The 27,445-nt window shown below is 47.6% G+C and overlaps 1 protein-coding gene across 1 annotated transcript; it reads right to left on the bottom strand.

The window, feature by feature from the left end:
- Window positions 1-64: 64 nt before the first annotated feature.
- Window positions 65-18,614, bottom strand: HEG1 (heart development protein with EGF-like domains 1). The gene is made up of 13 exons (XM_010146052.1): window positions 18,512-18,614; window positions 17,277-17,721; window positions 16,730-16,866; window positions 14,339-14,458; window positions 12,654-12,748; window positions 11,781-11,839; window positions 11,132-11,292; window positions 9,545-9,679; window positions 4,210-4,252; window positions 4,061-4,098; window positions 3,439-3,526; window positions 1,836-2,010; window positions 65-214 (listed from the first exon to the last, which is right to left on the bottom strand). Exons 1-13 carry the CDS (start codon window positions 18,612-18,614, stop codon window positions 65-67), a joined length of 1,749 nt encoding a protein of 582 aa, XP_010144354.1.
- Window positions 18,615-27,445: the final 8,831 nt, after the last annotated feature.

Here is a 27,445-nt window from a genome sequence, read left to right as displayed (position 1 = left end):
GATTGTACCTGGAGATCAAGGGCAACAAAACTGCGTCATTCTTCCACTCCCTCTCCACTCTCTGCTAAAAATAGTCTCTTCTTCTGGTTTCGTCACTGATGAAGGATGGATTGTATTGTCCAGGGTAGATGCATGAATGCCGAGATCCAGGCAAACCAGTGTAGGGAGGGTAAAGTCCATTTCTTTCCAGTTCAGGATTCCTCAGTCCAGTTGGCTGCAGGAGCAAAATGAACAGATGAATAAATAAATAAGGTCTTACTCTCATACTCAAGTCCTCCTCCAGGCACAGCCTTGCTGCCTTGCCCAGCAGTTATTGCAGTAGCTAGAAGGAACAACATGATCGCTAATGATGTCTATAATCTAGAGCGGCTTTTACAATGGGAGTTACATCTTGCTTGAAGGTACTATACTGATGCAATCCAGTTTTGACACCTTGCCAGTTAGCAGACTTGAAGTATATCTGACTCCACCAAGTTCAGTCCAAGTGCACAGTTATTTTTTAATCCAAGAGAATTGTGCTGATGAGCTCAGGTATTAAAACAACTCTCACAAAAACGTTATTGTCCTAGAGCCATCCTTAAAGGAAATGCTTCTAGAAAAATCAGACTTAGTTTCCTGCTTTGAGTATTATCTAGGATCACTTCTCTCCCCATTAACCATAGGTTCCTACTCTACAGGCACTTGAATTATATATCAAATACAAAGTGATCTGATCTTCCTTTCTCTTCCCTCCTCTTAAGCAAATCTCCTGAGGATGCTTGGTTGAAGAACTTTGATGTCTAAGACCAAGACTGTATAATCCTTTCACCCAGTAAATAACATCAAGCCACCTGGTTTGATCTATTACAGAGCAGCTCCACGCAAAGCCCTCATCACCTTCTGCTTAATAAAAAGCTCCACTTCCTAGTCTCCAGCATAATAAAAGTCTTAAAAAGTGTTTAGGAGATGTATTTTCATTTCCAAAGCTCTCACTCTTACTGGAAGCAAGAAGGAAGTTTATTTCCCTTCACACTGTGCAACCCAGTAAACTTGTTTAGTGGAAAACTTAAAAATACAAGCCAGGAAGAAAAGTATTGCTCGCTGCTCTTGGAAAGCAGGAGTCCAGAATGCGTGAATTGGGTGAAATAGTGCATCCTTCACTCACATGAGTAACTCCCCACGCCTTCAGTACATTCAGTGTGTGGGTGTAGATTAGTGACAGGTGATACACCAGCAACACAGCTCTGGACACAGACATTAGCAGACGGTACCAACCACTAGAGCAGGTCTTGTCCTTGTGACTTTCTGTGCCTTGCACAGCCTATTACTCCTTCACCACTCCTTCCCTGCCACTTGTTCCCTCAGACCTCCTTATGCAACCCTCCTGCTGCAGGAAGGTGCCTGTACCCTGGAGAGGGGAGGAGTGGACAAAGAGAGAGAAAAGAGGGGTCCTCAGTGAATGCCATCTTCCCATCTTGGGCTCAAGTTCCCCAGGCAGAAGTCTCAACCTTCCAGCACCATCAGTGGGGAGTGGAAGGGAGGAAACTGCACACTGGGACCCCTAGTCACCTGTCCAAAATTTTTTAACTGTCCTCTACTCTACAGCTGGGCTTTTCGGTCATCTTCCAAAATGTTCCTAGACATTTCCCTAGCACTATTCCCAACAACACCTCTTTGCGACGGTCACCACATATAACAGCTAGATCCCATAGGACTCCCAAGGCCTTGCTGTCTATAGAAGTAATTTGTTTTGCTCTTTTATTTTGCAGGAAAGGGATCTGTACTTCCAAAAATCCAGGAATGTGTCTTTCCTGTATCAGACACAAAGGGTTAATAGTTAAGCTATGGATAGATACCGAATAATACACATCTGTCATCTGCAACAGGTTCTTGGTGCTTCCGTTCTCCTGCATCTCGATGGTCTCTCTGCCCCACTCCTGTGCTCGGGGGTTCTTCGGGTATTCAGCATATGGTGACATCTGGAAATCCCCACTCTTGAAAATGAGTTTACTTATGTCATTTTTATTCTTCCTGTTTATAAAATAATGAAGGAAAGAGAAAACACGCAACTTATCCTGCTATCTTGTATGCACTTCTGACATGGTCTCAGGAGATTTATGTCAACTTATCAACCTTGACAGGGAGCAAAGATCACTTTAGAAGGGCTATAGCACAACCTTCTGCTCCGAGGCAAGATCAGGTATGAGTTCAAATAATGCTAATCAGGACGTTAGCTGGAGGGATTTGAAATCTCCAAAGACGGAGATGGCATAACCTCTCTGAGCAACCTGTTGCACTGCCTTACTGTCTTCTCGGTGGAAGAGTTTTTCCTTACGTTCAGTTTGAACTTCCCCTGTTCCAGCTTATGCTCGTTGTCCCTTAAAAATATGTGTTCACCTGAGTAAATGAAAAAGTCACGGAAATCTAGGAAGAAAGAAAAAATGTATGGGAGTCCCCATGCTATTCAAGTCTCCAAGCAGCAATTCCAGGTACTGTGTTAGTTCATAAGAAGAAAGACCTGCAAGGGGTTGGTCTGAATGCTGCCAAATGTCCCTACACAACTACCACATTGTATGAGTGGACTTTGGTGACAGTCTCAGTTCAAAGCAGAGTACCCTCCAGGAAGTCACAAAACCTGCCAAAGGCCAAGACTCGTGGAAGGTCAGTCCATCCCTGGAGAGACCAGCACTCTGGGGCCTGGAGGTGTACTGACCATCACTGGGCTGTACACTACCAGCTGGGGCTTGCTGGTGCCCCCTGGCTCGAAACATGGGGCAACAAGCACACACCACAGTGACAACCAGCTGCCGACTTGAACCAGAGATACTAGATTTGGGGGCTGGAGTGGGGGGTCGAGGGTGTTCCTGCAAGGCAGCCCTTTTTGTGATACATAAATCATGAAGCAGAGCTTCCTCAGCAGCACATCCTGCATCTAGTCTAAAGCTACCTGCTGGTAGGGGAACCACCTGGACACACATGTGTGTGTGTCTGAGAGGGAGAGACACACAGAGTGAGAGCACGTGCAGGACTTGTCCATAAAGGAAAACGATGATAGTCTTAGACACTCTCAAACACCACTTGAGCAATGGCCAGTCACCCTTCCTGTTGCCTGAATTTCTCCTTTCCACTTTGCTTGCATGTTTGGAGGTAGCTCCCTGGCTGCCTTATAGCTCTGAGCGGGAAGGACTCCTTTGCCTCTCCATCCTCAGAGGACATGATTGCCAGGCGCATCCTTAAGAAACTCTGAGTTGAATTTTTTAGCCTGGTTGCTGGAAGAATAAAAGATATGCCCCAAATGAAAGTACAACATAATACTTCGCTATCTCTGATTAACCACTTGCTTAGCTATCCTGTTTTCACCCTTGTTTGGTCCTTCAGGGTTCATGAGTGAAGCACTAAGTGTGGTGTAACCCACCAAGAGGAAGCCACAGATGAGCCAGGGCTGGCGGCAGTACATACCGGCAGCAGGTGACAATCAGCGCTATGCCCATGATGAGCAGAAGACCCCCTCCGGCAGCCGCGATCACCACAGTGATGAGCTGATATGCTACGGGAAAGACAGAGCCTCACTTAGCAACAGCGATGTGGTTGTAAATACTAATGTAAACATACCCACAGGGCTCGTGCAAAGGGATTAACTGTTTATTTCCCATTTTCCCTCCCGCTGCAAGCAATATTGCCTTTAATTTTCAAGGGAAATGGATGGAGTTGGATCTCCTGCAGGAGGAAGAACAAGCTCTTGTTTCCTTAGGGGATGGGTTCCTTTCACTGACAGATCCAAATAATTCAAATAGTATTTCATTGATTGAACCCCCGATGTCTCACTTCCAGGATGCCCACTATGTGTGCTATCGTGACAGAGTATCCAGAGAAAGGAGATCGTCTATCCTTAAAACATCATATTAAGTCATTTTGTCAAAGAAGGCCAACAAAATAATTCTCAGCAGAAACGAAGAAACAAAACCCACTGACGAGTAGCATGTATCTACTGCATTTTAGACACAGTCATTTGCAATTGCTTGTTTCAAATTGCCCTTTTCTGATGCCGTGTAAATTCGAAGGTACAAAACTCGGTACTTACGGTTTCCACAGTTGAATCCACCTAAGCCAAATGGGCAGCTGGTAACAGAAAACAACAGGGAGTTTCAGCAGCTTAGTTGTGCCCACAGGTCACCACAGCAGTATTTGGAAGAATGGTGGGGTAGGAGGAGAGCAGAACAGACACCATACCTCACACAGGTCTCGTTTTCCAGCTTATATCCATCTTCACAGGCTAAAACCACAGAGCAAAGAAGGGCCATGAGCACCGCGGAGTGGTTGGAGTGGGGGAGGCATTTCCCATGGCAGCCTCACCCCAAACCACCTCGGGGACCGACAAGCCGGTCTGTGCCGCTGGCACTGCAGTAATGCAGTGTGACGTCAGGCAATATCACCTTGGCCTAGGCAAAACACCGCGCACTTAAATTCACCTCCTGCAGGCTTTAACCGGACCATTTCAGGGCTCCCCAGCAGAGCTGGCCCACAGCCTGGCACAGGGTGGGCAGCTGGTAGCATAATTCCCAGCAGAACCTCTTCTTGCCCACACAAAAACTCACTGCACACCTGTGCTGCTTCCCACAAAACAGGGTGTAAAATGTCTGCAAGTGCCTTCAGCTTTGGGGTTTCATGTTGAGACCTCATTAGAACAGTGCGACTTTGGCATGGATGCAGGTTATTAATTACTTTTAAATGTTAGTATTGCCACAAAACATTAGGCAAACACCGTTGGGGTAACCCAAAGTGGTATGTGATGTTTTGCCTCATGTCATCCTTTTTTCTTGTCCTTCAAATCTGGAGCTCAATCAAATTTCGAAATATATTTTACTACAAAACAGAAATTACATTTAGTAGGTCAAAATAACCCAGAAGACTGCTATGTACAAAATACCAGTGAAAAACTGAAACCATTGCTTCAGACAAAGTAATTTCTCTGCTTATGGACAGCTCTCATCACCTGAATTATCTGAGGAAATTACACTACCCTTCTGACAAGCAGCAAAGGTGATGATACATCAGGCAAGCTTCAAGTAACTGAGGAGATCCCTGCTTTTGTCAGCAGGAGTCCCAGGGCCAGCACATTCAGCAGCCCTTGGGGGTCTGCAGAACATCACCCAGGGGTCTCGGAAACCCCTGCAGCACAGGGAATAAAACTAGATTGTTAAGTGAAAACAAAAATGCTCATGGATGGGTTTTTTCCCCTCCTCAAACAGCATAGGCTTAAAAACGGTGAGGCAGCACCCTTAAGCCCTCCTCCGTCTCCCTTGCTCTCTAACCTTAGGGGAAACCTGCAGCCTAAAGCTCAGGCCCTCTCTAGCCCCAGCAAGCATGAGGAAATCTGCAGGGAGGGGAGAGGGCTTCCAGCAGGTCCCAGCTAAGCCACAGCAAAGCCCTCTCCTCCTCCTCTGCTGCTCCCAGCCCATCAGATAGATGATGCCTCTTCCCCTCCGGCCCAGCCAGCAACTGTATTTTCAGAAACACTTTGTGCAGGAGGGAAGGAAGGAAGAAAAGGAGGACAAATGTGTAACATTGTCCATTAGGACAGGCTGGCGATATCACAGTAAACCAAGAGAGAGCGCTAGTATTTTGTCTGGATTCAGAAGTTTGTGGCTCTTCCAGCACCAATAACAAGTGATATTGATGCCAGCAGGGAGCAATGTGACTGTGGCCTCCCCCTCATACTAAAGGTCACAGAATGTCCCTAAATTTAATTCCAGTTTCAAATCAAATAGTTGAACTGGAGCTACAGTTTAGAGAACCATCCAAGATTGATTTTAATATTTTCAGTGACAGACAATCAACCACAGCCCTGGGTCAGATGCTCATAAAGTTAATTTCCTCAGCCATTAAAAACATTCACCTTCTTTCTGGTCTGAATTATCCCAGTGTCAAATTCCAGTCTTTGGATGCTCACTTGCTAGACTGGAAAAGGTTATATGATCACAGTTCTTCTCCTCACCACCAAATCCCTCCTTTGCCTTTAATAAAGCCAAGTGCACTGACATCTCTGAGTCTCCCTGGCTACTGCAGCTTTTCGCTGAATGCTCACAGGTTCCCTTTGACCCTTTTGATTTCTGGTTCCCAGAAACAGGAGGTTGCAAGCCCAGGAATAACAAAACTTCCTCTCTTCTGCCTGCTTGTGTCCCCTAAGTGCACCCAGGGACCATATTAGCCTTACGAGCCAGAGCTGGGAACCTGGATACCCACCAGGTCCCCTTCACAGCTCCTCCCAGAAGAGTCTCCTGCTTTCCAGGAGATGCAACCCACAGGGCGCCTGGTGCTCTGCTCCTGGATGCCCAGCCTGGCTTCTGGTTGTATCAAAATATTGTTTGTCTATATACCATTTACTAAGCGTCTCATGTCGCCCAGGTTGCCATTTTCTCCGCAGGTGTGTGGACGCACTCACGTCATGAATATTGCAGCACCAGGCACAGATTCGCCGTAGCAAGTGGCACCAATGATGATAGGGGGGCTTATGTCTGCAATAGCTGGTCTTGCACCCCATCCTGTGCCCTATGTAGCCCCACCACTCCTCCACTACCTCTACTTATTTCCCCAGAGCTGGGGATAGGAAGGGTGAGGCTCTTTGTGTAGCCCCACTGCTGCATCTCATGATGATGTTTTTTGCACTGATTTATTTTTCTCTCTAAGACGGCGTCTTTGAAGGGAAAGGAAAGACCAGAGGTAACTGGGCAAGAGTTAAGAGCCTCAGTCAACAAACGGGCAGGGCAAGGGTAGTAAACCCCAAAGGATCCTTGCCTGGCTCATTCATAACACGGAGGCAGTAGCAAAATGAGACTGGATGGGCTGATCCTCTCACTTGCCAATAAAAGCAGACTGAAAACATTATGGAGCAAATGTTCTACCAAAGCAAGCCGCAAGATCAGGCAGTAACATAAATCTGCAGTGAAGCGGAGGGAGACATCACCTCGACAGGTCGCTGGAGTCGTCTTCTCTAATGAGCATAGCAGTCCCAGGCTGCTGCTTGTGTGTTGGGAAGGCCTGGAGGATCCTGCAGGCAGATGCTGGAGCCCCACCTCATCTCACTCCCTCAGCCCTAGCCCGATAAACTGGTTAGGACACATGCTCCTTGAGTGGTCTCAAAGAGGGAGCTGTGCTTTGGGCACAGGAGTGGTCCTGGGACCCCGCTGGCACACAGCTCTCAGGCCAGGAGGCTAGAGGGGCAGGGAAGAGGAAAAGCAGGATCCTGAATATGTATCTGTCTGTCCGCCTTAAATGCTCGGTGTTTATGTCTTTTCCTCTCCTCACCCTCTCTCTTCCTGCCACTTTGCTTTCTCCTCTGGTATCTTTCCTGCTCCTTTGAAGATGCTCCCAGGAGAGCTCATGCTGTCACACTCACCCAGCAAGCTTTCAAACACAAGCAGGGAACAGAGCAGAGGGTTAAGTGTCAGGGGCCACGCAAAGCTATTGAGTTGTGCTTTTCTACTCAGGATTTCTTTGCCTTTGACCTCCTGAAAGAGGCTCACGGGTCTCTTTGGAAACCTGCTTCACTGGTTCTTGTTTCGTTCCAGAAACACTCTACTCTTAAAAATAGCATGCCCTTGAAAAGCTGGCACATTGGGTTTGTCACCCCATTTCTAAAACAGCCCTGACGATACTGGGAAGTTTGAAGACCAGCAACGACTCAGAGATGACCAAACCACATACCGAGAGGTACCACAGCCAACACATGGTAACTCCTGTGGCTCAGAGACCCAACCTTTCCTTGATCCAGGGGATGCTTTTCGGAGCATGCCTAAAGGGGCAGAGACTGCGAGGCAGGACAGAACAATCCCTGGGGTTTGGGGCAGCTGAACCCCCGTGGCCCAGCAGCTCTCCCAGCCGCACCCGCCTTCCCACAGGGGGGACCGGACAGGGCAGCACAATAGCCATTTCCCGCTTTACAAATACTATAATCGGAGTTACTGCGCCACATTTTCATGACCCACAATGAGGGTCGGATGCTCAGGAGACCTCAGTTCCTGTTTAGTTCCCAAGAGGGCAGAGATTTTCAAAGAGAGTGGCATATTCTATGCTCTATTTATCAGAAAATAACCCTAAATATCAAATGAGGGCCATAGCTTGGCTTCTGAAAAAGCCTTTAAAAATCTCAACCACCAGATGGGAACAAAATGATGCTGAAAATCCGGTATTGTGCCGGAGCATGGCACCATGCGGTCTGTGCTACCCTCATGCCACTGCACTGCAGCTCAGTCAATCCTGTCCCTCAGACGCTCTCCAGCTGAAGGTGGAATCGAGGCCTCACTGTGTGCAGGTAGGGTATTTTTTTTTGTATTTTGCACAGTAAACAAGATCTGTTAGTAGGGAGTAATCACATATACAAGTCTTCAGATCTCTTAGCCCTCTGCAACCATTGCATCCAAGCATCTCACAGACTTCCATGTATTTATCTTCACAACACTGCTTGGCAAGAGACATGGACAAGAAAAATGGGGTAACTCACCCTGGGTCCCCACCATCAATGATGGAGCAAGAATTGGGCAAAAGCCTCACAGGTTTCGGCTCAGCTCCCCACTCACTACATAAGCCCTCCTCTGCCTCTCAGGGATCAGCGGAGATGGTCAGCATTTCCTAACAGAAATCCTTCCTCCAACACACAAGATGAAGGGAAGGAAGGTAAACACAAAGCAGAAAGGTTTTGCCTGAAGCCATAGAGTGGAAGAGAGGCAGGACCGTGGCCTGGGACCCAGAGATGCCCATCTTCGAGATATCCATCCCAGAGCCTGCAGCGCATGGGTTATTTCCAGGCACATTTTTCTCACTCTCTGATCAGATCTGGAATTAAACAAAGCGCCTCCTCCTATTTCAACAGCAACCCAGCAGACACTGCCAGAAGCAATATATAACCACCACTGCAACTCTTCTTCATGTGTCATCAGAAAACTGCATTTCTTAAGAAGTCCTACAAAAGCTGCTGGAAGCAAGGAATGGACATCCCGATCCTACAGAAGTCATTTTGACCACTGGCACCCAGACAAGACCTTGTTGAAAACGTAGCTACTCTGCGAAATCTGTTTTTGCTAAAAAATAATATAACCCTTGAGTTCAAAATTTCTATTAGGAACCCAGCTGAAAAATAAATCCATAATCATTTTCAGATACTTGTTTTAAAAAAAATATTGGTGATGTATTAACAAAAGCTCATGAGGATAAAGCATTTCGCCTAAGTTCACTGAGAGTTCAGACAAAATCAAAACAGGCAGGGACACACATCATCTCCACTCCGTGCCACTGAACTGGAGCCCAAAGCAGTCCGGCCCCTTTCTCCCTCTTCTCAATCACTGTGACTCACAGTGTGCTCCAGAAAGAGATAATATTATTCCTAGAGAGAGACTGTATCTTCAGCGTCTGCTGAAAAGTCCCCTAACCAAAAAAAAGGAACCTGAGCTGCTAATATTTATTCATAATACTGAGCTTCTTGCATGCACAGCGACACACACACACATTTCCCCTGGAACAAAGGGTTTAAGCAAAATTCAGGCAAAATACACCACATCAGGAGCAATACCTCTGCAGGAATGGTCCATCTTGTTGTATTTGAAGTACCCACTTTTGCACTGGCAGAGCGCAACTCCGTCAAAGTCGGTGCATTCCGAAGTCTCCTTGTCGCATTCGGGGTCTTTCTGCTTGCACAAGCTGCCAACTGTCAGGAAGAGGCAGCCAACATCAGCGCAACTCTCTCTGAACCCCCCGTTACGCACATTTGCTTTCCCTAGGCATCACATTCAGCTCATGGGCTGCTTTAATATCTATTTTTTCTTTTAAATAATATTTGTCCCATTAGGACACAGCCAGCGTTACGCTACAGCACCTTTTCTTGTGTATCTACTGTCATGTGTACAGGCAAATCAAGGGGGCGAATCATAAACGTTTCAGCTGAGGTGGAAAGGGAATTGAAAAGGGAAAGTTTGGGTTGGCTCAAGCTGAAAAACGTTCACCTTTGAGACAGTTCAACGAATCAGTCTTTAAGTTGATATCAAGCAAAACAATTTGCTCAGCCCAAAACAAATTTTTTCCATTTCAACTGGATTTTTTAATTTTTCAAGCAAAGAATTCATCCTTTCATTGACATGACTTTGAAGCAGTGTTTTGACTTTAGAAAGTCAGATTTATTACACTGAGCATTCAGCAAAACTATGGGTAAATTGTGGAAATTTACATTTTTTTTACTGGGAAGTCAGACGAAATGGAATGAACAAATATTCATGAGAAATAGGATTTTATGGAAAACATGTCACGCATTTGGCACTCACTTTCTATAAACCTCTCCCTGCTACAGCTATCATCCTCTTTTATTCTGATCTGACATCTTTTCTTTCAGGTTCTTACACAAGAACACGATTTGTTGCCTATTCGGCTTCCTTCCAGTTACAAGTGGACTTTACCAGAAGGATTGTACCAGAGATAACAGCTAGATATAACCTGAGCAGCTCTACCAGAATAATTTAATTCAATCCATGGTGGAGCATGGCTTGAAAATACAGCACCTTAAAATAAAAGCACATGCTAAATTTCTCATCTTCATGTTCACTCTGCCAAAACAATCTGAGGGGTCTTCCACTAAACCCAGGCTAAGTGCTGCTGCCTTTCATCCTCAAAGTCAAACCTCAAAACCTCAAACAGGGCCACAGAGCTCCATGTGCGGAGGTCCCCTTGCAGGAGCCCATCTTTCATGGCTGCAGAGCTCCCGGTGTAGCCTCCAGGGCCTCTAATTGACTTCACTGGGGGACTTGTCTCTTGGCTTTCATGCCACTTCCCCAGCTCCTGGCTGCACGGGCAGAATTAAGACTCATTTTTTTTGATCTGGCCAGGGCCTGGTGTCATATGCCAGAGCAAGGCTGCCCTACAATGCCTCTAATTCTGTGCTGCGTGGTGCTTTCAGAGAGAGGCAGACTTCTCACACAAGTGGCAAAGACAGGGCTCGGTATCTGTATCCCTTTTGTATCGAGACACTCTTAAGTGTCTCCTATTTAAATAAGATAAAATATTCAGAGGAGTTTTTCCAAATGCCAAAATCTTTCTCCCTCTGTTACAAAAGAAGCCAAATCAAACACCACTTTCCCCTCCCATCACATCCCCTCCAGATGCAATTTACCTCTGTGGAGCAGTTTCAGGCTGGAGATGAACTGGCAGGCTTCAGTGGGGGATTTGCAAGCTCGAATGTAGTTTTTCACGCTGCCGACAACATCGTAGAAAGTCACATTGGATGCTAAAGAGAACGTGGATTGCACTGAAACATGCACAGAATTTGCCTCCCTAACAGAAAACAAAACAAAACAGCCCTGAGTACCATAGGTCAGTCTGGTCATCATTAGTACCTTATACACAGGATTCTCATTAATGCACATTATACATAGGACTCCGGTTAATGCAAGCCATGCTTATCACAGACACAATCTTAAAGACATAGTGAAACAGCCCTGCACTGTAACAGACCTTAAAAGCAGGACAAACCTTCACACAGAGAGGTAAATTTGGGGCTGGGAGAAGTGCTGGTAGATCACTTTGAAACCAGCCACAAATCCCTCCTGGGCAGCTCACAATCCCGTCCCCAGGCTGCTCAGGCCAGGAGGAGGGGTACTGGGCAAGCCAGGCAAGGTGGTCAGGCATTCCCCACGCCCTGTGCTATCACCAGGCTGGATTGCATCAAGCCCAGCACCACTCCGAATGGAGAACATGGATATCAAGTGGAACATCACAAATGCTCAAGTTTCTCATTCTTCCCCTAGCGGCCTTAGCCTTACCTGGTCACCTTCACAGTGGAGTGGTGGTACCCTGGCAAGCCTGACAGTGATGCATCGAGCTGCAAGGAAAGAGAGAGCAGCTGTTAGTGCCCTGAGGGATGATGGAGAGAGGCAGCCCAGGGGGATGCAGCATGGGATGGTCCTCCTGGGTCTCCAACACCACCCTCTGCATTTGCCAGAGCTGCATGTGGAGGCTGAGGAGGCTCTGAGCATCCCAGAAGATCACCTGCTCGATAAGAAAGATGCACCACCCTGCCGCCAGCAAGGGATGGCTGAAGTCACCATTGCGCAGCCTCAGACAGGAATGAAAACCTGAGGATTTTGACATGAGCATCTGCCTGGGCCCCCACTGTGCAACAATCAGAAAGGCTAAGGATGAGCCAGAAGCCAGCGGGCAGAAAGCCCTATGTGAGGCTGAGCTCAAAGCAATGTCCTTGGAGACTGCACATCTTTGACCCTGAAGGAGCACTCATGCTCCTTTGAGGTCTGGAAAAGGCAGTCCAGATGGAAGACAGTAGAAAAGGATGGAGGCTGCAGAAACGTGAACTCAGCCACACCACTTCACAAAAAGGGCTTTAGGATTTCCTGGGCAGATACACTGTCTTCAATCCCAGAAGAACCAGATCTCTCCACTGCTATCTTGACAGCCTGGACAGGGCAGGGGAGAGAAGCGTGCTGGGATTTAAAAGTTCATATCTCTAGCATTCCTACTTACACCAGACCATGTTCAATGATTAAAAAGGCTTTTAAATTATTAAAAGGCTCCCAAGTCTTGTGGCTTCCCATGACAACTGTAAGAAGAGTGAAGGGGACCAGTATGGGACAGGTCTGTATGTATCAGCATTGCCAAAACCTCAGTACTCTGACACTCACCATCGCCAGGATTTCATCCTTGACATGAAGGAGCTCTGCATACTTTCCATGGGTAATATTAAGTTTCAGGGGGACCTGGCCCATAAATATTCTTACTAAAAAGGAGAATAAGATAAGTTAGTTGGAATGCACGTCTCTGTGCCACGTGCAGCTGCGGTTTTATCCGCCTTACACAAGAGACTATCTGCATGGAAAACCCCTTCACACAGCGGACAGAAAACTCCTGTCTCAGAGTCACCACCGAAAAAAGCAAAGTCCCAGCCTTGGGATTTTTCCAAAGGGTTGCTGTGATGTTCCCACAGCCCCAGTCAAATTCCAGAGCTCAGTGTTGCTGAACAGCCAGCATTTCTCTGCAGTGTTCATACAGTTCATATAGACACACGGACTGATTTTAAAGGAACTCTGAACTCAGAAAGCGCTGGATAAATTTAGTAACAAGACAGTTTTGGGTACCAAAGCCATTTATAATAATTTGGGGTAAGCAAAGCAAATCTCTTACCCCTTCCTGCCAAGGAAGGAAAGCAAATCAGCATGTCAAAATAAAGCACTGCAGAAAGGACATTTTCATGTTTCAAATTGTTGGGCAGAATGAGCAACGACATTTGAAAAGAGGTCCAAAAGATGCATTTTTCCGCGCTTAGATTCGTATTTGATTCACGGCAGCAGAATGCAATAATCTGAGTTGTCCAGACTCGGAGAGATAATATCCCTAAATCTTGTATTAAGTGTCATGAGATACTTGGTGGAAATGAGGACCCAAGAGCTCCAGTTTTATGTTCCTCTAGAAAAACAAACAGGGCTGCAGATAGCATCATAAAGCCTCCAGTTCTTTCCCATTTTTTCCCATCCTCAGAGCCCATCTTCACCACAAATTTTATATCAGACCACTCTAATGCAACAACCCCAGGTAAAAATAAAATGAGAATCACGTTCAGAGTATTTACACCATCTGCCTATAACCAGTTCAAGGCATAACCAAAACAACTCTCTACATTAGAAGCTGACACATTCCACCTTGAAGAAATGTTTCAAACACCCTTCAGGGACACGTCACCCGTGTCTCCTTAGCAAAATTTCCATGCCTCTAACCCTTGCTGATTAGGGGTCAGAAGAAACTCTAGAAAAACAAATTCCCCTTTACAATGGGACATTGTAAATCCTTGAGACTCAGAGTCCTCTCACAAAAAGGAGCGGGTCAGAACCTGAGTTCCAGCTAATAACTGTGCTGCACAAAAACTGCTAAAGGTATGAAACAAGACCTTGATCCTACAGAGACTTTAACAGATGCTTAATTTTCCACACATGGCTGATCCCGCTGAAGCCAGCCCCACTCACTCCTCCCAAGACAAGCACCATCGCCCAGGTCTGCAGGGCTGGCAGCTATGATGAGCTACTGAACACTTTTGGGGGTTGTAACACACAAGAGACAGAAGGATAAACATCCATCCTTACTGAGCAGCCTCCTGAGCTCACCGCTCTGTGCCCTCAGCTATCCCTGCGCCCACTCTCCGGGGCAGCCCAAGATGATGGGCTTGCACAAACAGTAAAAGGCTCCTGTTAAAAGTGGGGGTTGGGGGGAACATTAAGCTCCTGAACTAGTCTGAGCCTTGGTTAATTTATTGCAGAAGATTACAGGTAATTATTTCCAGCTTTGTCTCCCCTGGCTTTTCACTTTGTTTTCTTACCTAAATTGCACTTCCCTTTTTCCAGCTCATATCCAAGAGGACACTGACAGATATAGGAGCCACGGGTGCTGTTGCAGGTGGCCAGCGCAGGACAAGGGTTGGAAAGACATTTATCCACATCTACAAAAGGAAAAGAAAACACAGGCTGTAGTCAGAGAATCACAAAACAATCATCAACTATTGGGCTAAAAAAGATCAGCTTGGCTCCCCTTCTGTGACCCCTTCAGCATTATCAGATGCTTCATTGCATTATTTGCACTTACTACTTACCCTGTTCTTAATTACTCTGTGGGAGCTGAAAGGATAAATACAATACATACAATAAACACATTTTCTCTTGAACATTCATTCAAAAGCCCTTGGGGTCCAGTGTAGATCCATGTTGGTATGAACACCCAGCTCGTCTACAGCAGTGCTCATTGCAGATATCATGGTGCTTTTCAAAGACAAACAACCCTACAGTTACAGATGGAGACATGGAAGAAGGGACCTTGACAGCCTAAGCTAGACACGGGAGCATAAGCTTCTTCACCAAAGTCCTGCCCTTTTCACCCAAGCCCTGTTTGCATGATCCAAAGCTAGTGCTTGACCACTGATGCAGACTGTAGATCGTTCAGCAGTGGTGGAGGCCTGTGCCACCATCTGATATTGCACTTCCCAAGCAATACCGAGTAGCAGGGGATTAATGACTGTAGACTCAGATTCTTCATAGATCACCAACTCAAACTGTAAATTCTGAAGAAACCCATTACTTCCCTTTGAAAAAAGCCATGTCGTCATCAAAAATGCTCCTCTTGCTATGTATACGACTCACTCGAGCACAGACACACATCACACACGTGTGCAAGGGCAAACCGTAAGCAGGACTGTGGACTTGTCAGTGACAAGACGCTACGAGACAAGCAAGATGGCATATACATCACTCGTACCTCTTTTTCAGGACAATGTAGCAGAGGCAGGAAGGATGATGAGCTCTGCGGTTACAGCACAAAGCGCAAGAGCCAAACCCACGTCTGTATTTCTGATGGTGCCGTGATACCCCATGGCATCACGCAAGCCCTGCAGACCAGACAGTCCCGAGCCAGCCTCCGCACCGGGACATGCCATTTGACACCACCTCCGTGTCTTGGCATAGCTGCCTCCACATCAGCAAGAAGATTTAGTGTCTCTGATCTAAGCAGCCAGAAATGAGTGGGCATATTTAAAAACACTGGCTTTTCCTCCAGTGGGTTTGGTTTTTTTTTTTTGCATGAAGCCATAGCTGTAATTAAAAAAAAAAAAAAATCAGCCTGAGATATAACCCTTAAATACTTAATTATGGGATGGAGTATATAAAATTGCCAGAATTTCACTGAGATTAATGCAGTTAGCACACAAATATCCTACAATGGCACGAGGGCCAGGCTCCTGAACTTTAAACACGCAATCAATTTCACGTAAATTTATGTAAAAACTTCAGTCAATATAGTTACTTAAAAAAGATATGGAGCCTGGCAGCGGTAGTAAATGATTGTTACAAAACACTCAGGAACACTACATAGCCTACCAGGAGAAGCAACAGGCCCTCGAGCAGGAGATTATTTAGTGAGGTGGGGAGAAAATGACCGCAGGTAATAGCAACAGGAGATCCAACACAAATACTGAGTGCTGGCCAACTGTCCTTTCTCAAGGATAAGATAAAATACTGATTGATCAATATGGTCAACTGATTGACAAATATAAAATGCATCCTATGCTTACCTGGAAGGCCAGTCAGCTTTATTTTCTTAAAATTCTCAAATTAACATTTCTATCAGAAACATTCACCAAAATGCTCACCTTTTCCCAGCAGTTCAGCTGGATTGCTAAACCCTCAGCTTAAAAATACCAACATGGAGACTGAGTTCTTATCCTCAAACCCCGCTGACAACAGCCTTGTCACACATACATACATAACCCTTCAAAGACCTTTAAAGCCGGACCCAGGTGTTCCCCGCCCCCTCGTCCCTGGCCCAACCACTGATGAGCGCCATTAGACATGTTACCTGTTGTCGGAGATGACACTCTCAGCCCGGCTGTGCTACTTGACGGAGGAACAGTGGTTGGTTTGGTAGCAGCCAAAGTAGTTGCAATGCTCGTAGTGGTCTTGCTGGTTGGAGGGGCTTCAGGAAGACTTGTAACAGGGATGTTTTCCTCAGTGACTTTTCCAGGCTTTGCAGTGGTGGGATCCACAGATTCTGTGCTTTCACCAGTGGTATACACATGCTTAGTGGTAGCAGATGTTTGAGCTCCATGGACTTTCATGGTGGTAGCACCACCTGAGGTTGGCCGGTGACTAGCTGGTGTTGTTAGCACAGGAGGTTTCACCGTGGTCAGTGCCGCTGAAGGGATAGTGGTGCTGTGGTTAGTTGCACTTGGTGAGGGACCGAGGGGTGAATCTGTTGGCCCAGGCTGTGGGGTATGGCTGGCTGTGGTGAGCAGAGGTGTTGTCTTCCCGAAGCTGCCTCCTTGGGCGGTGGTAGCTCTTGTTGAGGCTGTCTCTGTTGCCACTGTGAGTGTGGACATGGACACGGTATCTCCACCAAGCTGCTCCATGGGTGCTGTAGGGAGTGGAGACGCAGTGGAGATGGTCCTGTTCTGGGGCTGGTGCGTGATATTGTGCTTGTTGGTCCCTCTGGGTGAGCTCCCAGCCACAGCGGCTGTGGAGGGCACCCGCCTAGCCACAGTCGTGTCTACAGAGGTGCTTGTTTGATCACTATCATTGGACTGTGAGATGGATGATGGTGATGAAAACAGAGGCAATAAAGATGCTAATGAGTAAGATGGGGAAAGCAATGAGGAAGTGGGCAAGGAGGACGACAAGGCCTGCAGAGGGGGTGAAGACGCCATCACAGAAGACGAGAGTGGCTCAGATGATTCTGATGATGTAAACATATAATTTGGTGGAGGTGTTGCTGACAGAGAGTGATGCAGCGATGACAGTGAGGAAGACTCTGGAAATGCTGATGAAGATAGAGATGATCTGCCAGTGGTCAATGACTCAGAGTCAGTGTTGAAGAGAGTTGTGTTTTGTACATTGCTTGCAGAAGCAGAAGTCAACGGTTCAGAAGAATGTACCAGCAATGGTTCTGTAGATGGTTCAACAAAACCGCCATCACTGGATACATTGCTCCTCCTGTCCTGTGCCACAGAAGATTTTGATGAATCAGAAGGGTTAGAAATTTCAGAAAAAAAGGTGGAACTTTCTGAGGAGTCTGCAGAGGTGCTGCTATTCGAGATAGACAGGAGGGTCCTTTCTCCTCCTCTGGTATATATTGTTGAAATGTATGTGCCGTCTGTATGAGAAACCGAGGTCCTTTTCTCAGCATCAAGACCACTGACTGGCTGATGGCTACTTGAAAAGCCTGGAGTAAAAGGACAAAATATATTAGAAAGGCAGAGTAACATGAAAGTACTTTGGTGTCTTATTAAAAATCACTTGCTAAATGCATTAAATGTCCTTGTCTGTGAACTGGCTCATGCTCTTCTAAAAATTTAGAGCACCGTCCAAGCACAGGTATTGAGTTAGGTGACTTCTGCACTCTTTAATAGAGTCTAAAATGGTGAACTCGGACAGACACAAGGCTCATGTGAAACGTGTAGGTTTCTAAAACACAGTCTCGCTTTTCTAATGTGACTGAGCACTTAAAACTGAAAACTTTGCAGTCAGGAAGTCCTAAATGAGTAGCAAAAAATTCAGATTATGTAGTGAAAAATGCAGATTATTTAGCATAAAAGGTGCAGTCGATCTTATAACATGAATTTCAGGAGGTACAGCTAAGTTCAGCAATCTCTAAAAACAAAAAACAAGGTACTGAAAATTTGGGTTAATTCTACAATTGACCTAGGTCATCATGAAACACTTCTGAAAGCACCACCCAAAAGAAACCAGTTAGAACGCAAAAAATAATGCATCCATTAAAATGGGAGAGTTTCCCTGCTCGGGTTCATGGCTTCACCTCTGGAACAGCTCCCCAGATAAGCAGGGTCTGGCTTTGAGTCCTTTGATGAACACATCCCCCTGAGTGGACCTGCAGGAGGCACTGCATGTACTCATGAATGAGAACTTCGTATACGACATAGATAAAAGCAGGACAACATGAACTTCCTCTCCCCACCAAAATGCATGCCACTTGTGAGGTATCTCACACTTACTCGTGAGATCATTTTGGAAAGAAGAGTAAGTAGGTATCTTGGAAGAATGTGCAAAGAGCGTTTCTGTTGCAAAGCCCCTGCTGCTGGTGGAGGCGTTGGTCATCCCGCTCTGTTCCACCAATGCTGGTTGAGCTGGTCCTGCAGACCTGGAGGTTTTGGCATAAGAAGCAGAGCTCTCCATGCCACCAGCCAGTGCATGGTCCGTCACTGAGTGCAGCATCCTATCTCCACCACCAGCAGACGCGGATGAACTGAATGCAGGATCGGTGATGGGGCTGGACACGCTTTCCTCAGCACTTGAGCTGCTCAGGGAGTGATGGCTGCTGCCCACAGCTGGAACGAGATCAAAAAGTAGGCATCTGATTTTACTATCTCAGAGCAGAGAGCACTTGTGACTTCTACAGTAATTCTGTTTGAAAATGCAGATTAATAAAATTAACAGATAAACACAGTAAACGCAGGTTAAGTAGATCTCACATATGTATCGCCTTAAATGTCAATTTAACATCCAAAGCCTACTCCATAGAAACAGGACTGTCCAAACAGAGAGGGACAATCAGTACCATTAGAGTCATAACGGGATATTTATTTGTTACTTCTCGCCCCAATCCAGCCAGGTAGTAGATGTGTTCTACAGCAAGAAGCTACATGTCTCATTTCTCACTTTTTTGTTAAGCGTCAACAGCTACAGATAGGCAACACCAAGGAGCAGAATCACCACCACTTAAAATCCTGCCCACAACATCAGCAACAGCTCTGATGTATCCATGGTCACATCAGCCCCGCAGAAGAAGGGAAAGGAGGGGCAGTGGGTTCTTTTCCTAATTCAAACACTATCCTGGAATTCAGAAAAACTCACTGGAAGGTTCACTGGTGGCTGAGAAGTAGGTGGAGACCCTGGATGAAAGGGTGCCCTTGGCCTCTGGGTTCTCTGCTCGGCCAGATGAGACATGTTCCCCTCCAGGCCATGCTGTAGAAGAGGGGAAGGATCTGGTGTGGGGCTCCCTGGCCATGTCCGGGTGAGATGTGGTGCTTTTCACCACTGTGCTCCACATGCTGTGGTTAACTGCAACCTCAGATGTCCCCTCGTTGTGGCTGGAGATTGTGGTCGAGATGTATGTGGTGTCAACAGGAGCACCAGAAGCTCTTCTTCCTCTCTCTGAAATTGCAAAGCAGAGATAGACATAGTTATATACATAAAAAATATATTTGCTACATTAATAATATCTCTGATGCCTGTACAGGGACTAAAATCTGAACATTGCAATCCCCACAGCAGGGGTGGCACTTGGTGACTGACATCACTTATTTGCTAAGTGGGGTTCCCAGGCAGTCTGCACTTTTCCCCTTTACACCAGAAAAATAAACCAGATTGGGGTGCATCACTTTTCTGAAGCAGAACAGTGGCAGGGAGGTAGGACCTGGTCTTGAACATCCTGCAGAAAGTTCCCTTGGATGGACCAGGGGATTTGAAACCAGCTCTGATGGGATCCTGGCAGCTGAGGTTGCAACACATGGAAACTGGGCTATAAGTAACAGTGAAAGGTCTACAAATCCCTTGTCACCACATCTCATGCTGGGATCCCCCAGTTTGAGGGCTGAGGTCAAGTCACTATAGCAGCCCTCGCGTGGTCCAGAAAAGCTGCGTGGCCATCTAGTTCCTGGAACAAGATGTGTTGACCCAAGTGCCCCAAGGAGAATAAGTCACCAAAAGTGCAGCGCTTAGACTCCCTTGGCTATGAACCACGCTTACTAAAAAGGCAAATCTAGTTTAAAGCCAGAAAAGGGAGGGCGGGAGCTTGGGAGAGGGGCAAGGAGGAGAGATGTCCTCCACGTCAAAGCGGGAAACCACAAGACCCACCTGAAGCACTTGGTGAAGGTGAAGGCACTGAAATGCTGGGAGAAAATGCAGGCAGCAGCTTTGTTGGAAGCTCACCAAGTCCAGTAGTGCTCTGTGAAACATCATTCTGCCGCCCAGGCTCTGCTGCTGATGAGGATGGCAGAAGAGTAACATCCAAGGAGACAGTGCGGGGCAGAGTGGGAATGGAGCTCTCTGCTGTGCTGGATGCTGCGCGGGTGTCTGACACGGGCACTGTGCTCCTCTCCCCACTGCTGGTGGCTATCACTGAGCTGGGGGTACTGGTTTGAGAAGCACTGGGCAGGCGTCCTCCTGTAGCCGAGATCCCTTCTGCTGGGAAAGAGCAAAGCAAAACACAGTTATACTCCTGAGCTATAACGGGTGAGTGTGTTCTCTTCCATCACCACCCTTAGGCTGACAGCACAGATAAAACATGGCAGAAGATCCAAACTTGGAGAAAATGCTAACTGTGAACCACAGACACATCCCTTTCCTGCACCAGGAGGTGCTGCTCACAGGAGGACTCCTCTGAAGAGGGCACTAGGTAGTCACGGAAGTACAGTTGCGTTCGCTTCCCTTCAGCGCTGCTCCCAGCGCCGCAGTCCAGCTCCAGGTATCGTGTGCCCACACTGCCACCACACCACAGGGTTACAGCAGCACCTGCCTCCCTGACACTCAGAACAAAGCACGACAGGCTTTACAGGACCAGTAAATACTGCACTGGCATCCCAGGGTGGGAGTCAGGAATGGTGTTGCCTCCTGCTTGTACAAACACAGTCAACAGTGTTGAAATTGTGCTGTCTCAGGAATCACACCAAACCTCGGCCCAGACAGCTCTTGCAGTAAGGCTGGGGTTTTCAGGCAACTAAATGCAAAAAACCAGTTACTGCATTTTCCTCTGGAAAACTTAAACTCCCACTATGCCCAATGCCATCATCAAGCACCTTCTAGCATGGCTTCACTCCTCCTCACAGAGTGGATGTTTGAGGTCTACAGAAAAAAGCCCTACAGGGACAGTCGGAGCTCACCTGGGGAAGCGCTTTCCGAAGCAGACGGCAAGCCTGTGAGCAACGGATCTGTGGAGGACACGGTGGCACCTCTGCCACCATCACCCTGGTCTCCCAAAGAGGACCAGGTATGGTCTGGAGAGCTGATGGTTTTGGTACCAGTGGTGAAAATCTCTGCTGTTTGGGCCAGTCTGGTGGTGGTTGGCAGAGACCTTAATGTCCTTTCTCCACCCTTGGTTGCTGTTGTGGAAACGGAGGTGCTGGTGGTAGAGAAATCAGTTCTCTCTGTTGACAGGATGCCTAACGATACATGTCTGTTTCCAGTAGCTAAGATGTAATAAAGAAACCATTTACATTTTTACGCATGTGAAACTACAAATAAAGACTTTAAATAATAACTATAAATATATCACAAGATGAGCTTTCTTCCTGAAACACCCAGAGGCAGCAAGTACACGTACAAGTAAAAAATATGAGATGTCAATCCAGAGAAAATAGGAAATCTCCAAAGACGTGAGTCCTTCCTACAGAAATCTGACTTCTAAAAAACACGGTTTGATGCTGAGAAAAGTACTATCATACAAAAACCGTTGAACTACTAATGCTGCGCACTTGATTTCACCATTATGTGCCTGAGCACACTCCACGCTGCTAGAAAATACAAATAACGTGTAACGACCCCGAACAGCCTGGAAATAGTTCAGATGAGGCACAACGCTGAGCAGTGTGAAGGTCTAGAAATGTGATCGGGGAACCAGACCCCTTCAGCACCGCAGCAGGGTCTAGGACCAAACGGTTGTATGAAGGACCTCAGAGGCCACATTGAAAGTGGCCTTAAATTTGTTGAGCTGGTTCAATTTTTGGGAAGCAGCATGGTCCAAGGGGTAGGACAGAGGGCAGAAATGAAATCCAGTCCCTGGGACCGCAGGGACATGATCTATTCCCCACTGGCTTAGTTCTCTTGCCTATAAAATGGAGGGAGCAACCGGAGATAGTAAAGAAAGCATCATGATTTGAAAGCAAGTTATTTTTCTTGGCATAATGAAACTTTCCACGCATGGACCCTTTCTGTAAAAAACCCAAACCACATTTTTTGGTCAAGCAAAATATTTCAGACACAAAATCACACTGAATCCTTCCAAAATATTCTGCAGAGCAGAAAAGAGTCAGGCAAGCGTAAGACGCAGTAACAGTCCTCTTTTTACTTACAAGAAAAATTGTATTTCACTTCTAACTTGAGCTCACCTGGGGAAGGATCTTCTGAAGGAGAGTTAGAGTGTGGTAGCGAAGGGTCTGCCACCTGCTCAGTGGAATCCGTGATTTCTCTGGACCCACGAACTCCATAGGTCTCTTTTGCAGAAGATGTAGACAAGGATCGTATCGTGCCCACGGTCCTGTACGTGCCACTACTGGATGTGGAGATTTCTGCTGGCCATCGGCTGCTGCCTGTGGGAGACCTCGGGGGCCTCCCACTGCTGCCGGTGGCCATGGCTGAAATTAAAGTGCTGGTGGGAGAGGAATCAAGAGGGTTTTCCTCTGTTGAGCTGTGATCTGGTCGGTCGCTGCTTCTCACACCTAAGATACAATAAAACCAGGTTTGATTTATGCATATAAAGCTATACATTTGAGGGACTGTTTGTACAGTGAACATTTCTGTGCTGCTCTCCCAGAAACTGAAAAGCCCAGACACTCAAGGTGGAAATGGTGCTGCTCTGGGAAGAGGTGAATCCCTTACGTTCAAGCATATGTGGCTTACAAAAAGCCAGGAAAATCTCACCTTAAAGCCATGTTTTTCAACTGCAGGCTGTGCACAACGCCCCGTTTATGCATTTAGGTTGCCTTTGAAACTCTTTAAATCAGGAGTATACACCTCTCAATTCAAAGCAAACCTAGAGGATGAGCTAAACCAGGCCTGGTTTAGGTTTTCTAGTGACAGTCCAGAGAGCCAAGCTGCCGTCTCAGTGCCCGGCTGAAGGCACAGCCATGGGGCCAAGCCCTCCACAGCAGCAGGCACCCAGGGCCAGGCAGGGCAAGTCACAGCCTCACCCATGAGATGCTCAGAAACACCCCAGCCTGGCCCCTGTCCCAGCCTGATTTACCCCACATTTAGCAGCTCTGGGGATGCTGATATTTCACTAGCTCACTGGGAGCAGGAGCCACACTACAACTAGCGGAGTGATGGGATTAATTGTGAATTAATAGTGAATGGTGGGGCAGAGCTCATGTGGGACCACTCCTAGGGCATGGGGCCCAGCCGTCTGGCTGCATGGCAGACACAGCGCCAGGCGACAGCTGCAAATCCCCAGCAGAGGTGTCTCTGGCAAGGAAAAACTGCATGCATGCGTTGCTAACCGACGGCTGCTTTCCCCAGCATGACAGTTGCGTTAGCAAGGAGGATGCTGATGTTTTTTTACTTTTCCACCCAAAAGCCGAGACGTGCTCCCACCCTTCCCACCAGCCCGACGCAGCCAGTGATAAAAATATCCACGTATCAAATAGCAGCTGACGGCCATATCTAAAGAAACACTGCATGGGGACGCAAAACCTCACCTAGCCTCAAAGCAGCAAACTTTCAGACCAACAAATTTACCTCTGAAAGTGCTTCTGGAGGCAGAGAGGGAGCTTGTGAGCATTTGCTCCCCGGGTGGCACTGGGAGATCGGTGGCTTCCTGCGAGCTGTTAGGATGGTGTGTCCTGGCCCCCAGGGAGGAGAAGGTCCCCCACAAAGAGCTGGTGGGGTCAGTGCTGGCAGTAGAGCTCCATGTCACCCTGGCTATGTGGCTGTTTGTCGGAGAGCCCGGTGTCCCTGCCGCCACGCTGGTCATGTCAGGACCATGGCTGTCCGAGCGCAGCGTTGCCTCTTCTGCAGTCGGGATGCTCTCAGGCTCATAATTGCTGCTAAAGGCTAAAAAAGGGAGGAAAGAAATATAGAACTGCATAGGTGTAAACGAAAAGAGCTGGGCAGGGTTCATCCCGCTATCAGTAGATGTAAACAACATTTGTGTGAATATTCAACAGGGAAATATTTAATACTGCGAAACCGTTAAGACAGGGGAAAAAATGGTCTCTGTATAGAAACCCCTGAAGCAACTGCTTGCAAAATTCAACTGAGAGTTTTCAAGGAAAGTCTACCCTCCTCTTCCAACAAGAATAATATTTATCCATACTTTCATTTCTGTGAAATGTTTTTAAATGTACAGAATGTGCCAAATACAATATTATTCCTCCTTTCTTTAAAATAAAAAAGGATGTATTGTGTTTATAAAGAGTCTTTAAATAATGTCCTGAGTTATACAGCTAGCTATCAAAACTCACTCGTGGAAGCACTTTCCGAAGCAGATGGCAAGCCCACGAGTGACAGGTCTGCAGCACCTCCACCACCACCCTGCGCTCCTAAAGACATCCCAGGGGACCAGGTCTGGTCTGAAGAGCTGGTGATTTTGGTACCAGAGGTGGAAATCCCTACTGCATCAGCTAGCCTGGTGCTGGATGGCAGAGACCTTAACGTCCTCTCTCCACCCTTGGTGGCTGTCGTGGAAACGGAGATGCTGGTGGTGAGGAAATCCAAAACTCTCCTTTCCGTGGCCAAGATGTTGGATGGCCGGTAGCTGCTTCCAATGGCTGCGGCACAATAAAAATGAATTTATATGTAAGAAATTATAAACAGATGGATCCATTTTCTTCCCAAATGCTTACAGCATGCATACGGATATTAAGCAGAGGAAGTTTTCAATCTGGACAAAGTGCTCTTCTGGAAAGGCATGAACCGCCTCGCCACAGGAAGACCTTGCACAAAACCCAGGGCTTCCTGCCAGGACAGCACGGCTTCGCGACAGCCAGCGTGGCTCGAACAGCGAGAAACCCTATGGGACAAGGGCTGTGGGGATTTGCATTTAAATCCCACCTTTGCTCTAAGATGGGTGGAAATGGTCCCAGGTTCTCTTAGCACATTTTTGTAGCTTGAACACAGCATTAGACAGCAAAGGGGGAAACCTGAGCGTGGCCACATTCCCATATGAGCCTGCAGCTCACTACACATCCCAGGACTTAAAAGGACACATGGGAAAATGCTTAAGAAAGCACAAAATAAGGTAAACCCCCACATCTTAGACTAAGCAAGCTCACTCATGGCAGTGCTTTCTGAAGCTGGTTGAGAAGGAACAAGACGGCGCTCTGTGGAGGGTCCAGGGAAACGTCCTCGTGCCAGGGCCACCGAGGAGAGCACCGAGGTCAGGGTCTGAGCTGCAGAACTGGGTGCTGCCATTTGGATACCAGATCTCGGGGTTTCTGCAGCCCTCATGCTGCTCCCACCAGCTGCAACAGAGGGAAGGGACATGTCAGTGAGAGAACCTGTTTGCTCCTGGCAAGCCCCAGGCACAGGATAAGGACTTGGCAACACCGAGGTTTTCAGTAAGTTCACGTGGAGGGGGGCAAAGTGTCCAAGCTGCTTGCAAAGCAGGGGAAGCCAGAGACCCAAGGATCTCAGGTTTCTTGTCCTATCCAGGTTGCTGAGGCACAGGCATCTCACAATGCCTAGCCAAGAGTAAACCCACCCGGTGTGGTCCTGAGCGTGGGTTGCCAACATCACACGCCACTACAGCACCACTCTGGTGGGACACAGAGTGGTGGGGCTGGAACCTCCCCTCTGCTTTACAGCTGGCACTGAACCAGCTGAGGTGTTTCACAGCCGCACATGCCTACCCTGCAGAAAACACAGTGATAAGGTCCAAAGACCTTTTTTGGTTTTTTTAAGCAGAAAATGTTGGGGTTTTTTGGATCAAGCGATTTTTTTTCCATTGCTTTTTCCTGCTTCCAGCAGGGAATTTCAGCTAACCATCCAAATAATCACAAACAGAGCACATGCAAAACACAGCATCTTCTCTGTTTCAGGAAAGCAAAAGCTATATAAAGGCTTTTTAAAGCTATAAAACAAACCCATGAGTCAGCAAAGCTCACCTCCAAAAGCACTGTCCGTGGCAGGAGATGCTGTGAGTGAAGGGCTTGTGGAGTCCCCCATTTCATCGCTGGGGTGCAGCAGGACCTGGTTTGCACCAGTCTGGGTACCAGAAGTTTGCAGGGAGGACTGGGGCTGTCCTGGAGAGCTAGGGAGGGGCGTGCTGGGGAGGGGCTGCAGTGTTCCCCCACTGCTCCCTGAGGGGCTGGGTGATGTGGCTGCAGTGCCCGTGGGAGGGCTGCCAGGCAGCTCCGTGCCCATCTCGCCGTTCGGTGGAAAGCGGCTAACAGTGCCTGCAAGGCAATGGGAAAAAGCAAATGAGAGCAAGAGACAGGGGCTGAGTTACCCACCCAGCACCCTCTGCTGCCACCCTCCATCTCTACCCCCGCAGTCTGCAGTCCTCTTGCTGGTACTTCGCCTACAGCAGCTTCATGTTTAGGAGTTGCACCGAGTAATTAATAATTTTCAAGGCCAGGAGAAGCCACATGGATCCTTCTCTCCACCTTTGTGCATGAAGCAAGCCAGAAAACTTCCCTGAGCATGCGGTGAGGTTGGGGAGTTGGATCCAGCACACAAAGTTCTAGCAATGCAGGGGAGCCAGGCTTAACCAACGCCTGGTTTCTCCACAAAACAGCACCCACCTTGCTCCCAGGCTGAACCGGGATGGCTCACCTGGGTGATGAGTCTCTGCAGATGAAGGCAGCAGCACTGTTCTCGTCGTGTTGTCAAACCCCACCGCGTCCCAGGCCCGCTGGTGCCCACTCAGCATCCTCTCAGCCAAATCGGTGCTGAAGGCTGCCAAAACTGGCAGTGTGGTCTCAGCAGCTGCAGGGGTGCTGGGAGGAGCCAGAGCCCTCTTGCCTCTCTCCAGGCTGCCCACAGCACCGCGATGGCTTCCAGTGCCTGGAAAGCAACACAGAGAAGGTGGTCGTGTTATGCCTGGACAAGTTAATTTGTCTCAGCGGGGGTAGCAGCAGCATCACCTGCAGTGGGTCCCAGCCCCACCATTCACAGTAAGTAGGGTCACAGCTGCATTCCTTGTGTTTCCTCTGTTTAACACAGAGCACGCTGCAAGAGGGACTGCCGAGAACAGAGAGTTGCTGTCACCAGAAAAT

This window comes from Buceros rhinoceros, unplaced genomic scaffold, assembly GCF_000710305.1.
Source record: "Buceros rhinoceros silvestris isolate BGI_N320 unplaced genomic scaffold, ASM71030v1 scaffold3752, whole genome shotgun sequence".
NCBI lineage: Eukaryota > Metazoa > Chordata > Aves > Bucerotiformes > Bucerotidae > Buceros > Buceros rhinoceros.
Note: the sequence above shows the minus strand (reverse complement) of the source record. Positions and strands in the feature narration are given on the sequence as shown.

Bases quoted from the DNA above. Each gene is read 5' to 3' on its own strand.
- HEG1 (XM_010146052.1), bottom strand. From the start codon at position 18,614: ATGACCAACGCCTCCACCAGCAGCAGGGGCTTTGCAACAGAAACGCTC. The intron at 9,680-11,131 runs GTAAATTGCATC...TCTTCCTGACAG, and splicing joins CCTGAAACTGCTCCACAGAG to TTGGCAGCTTGTGCAAGCAG. The intron at 3,527-4,060 runs GTAAGTACCGAG...TCTTTCCCGTAG, and splicing joins TGGATTCAACTGTGGAAACC to CATATCAGCTCATCACTGTG.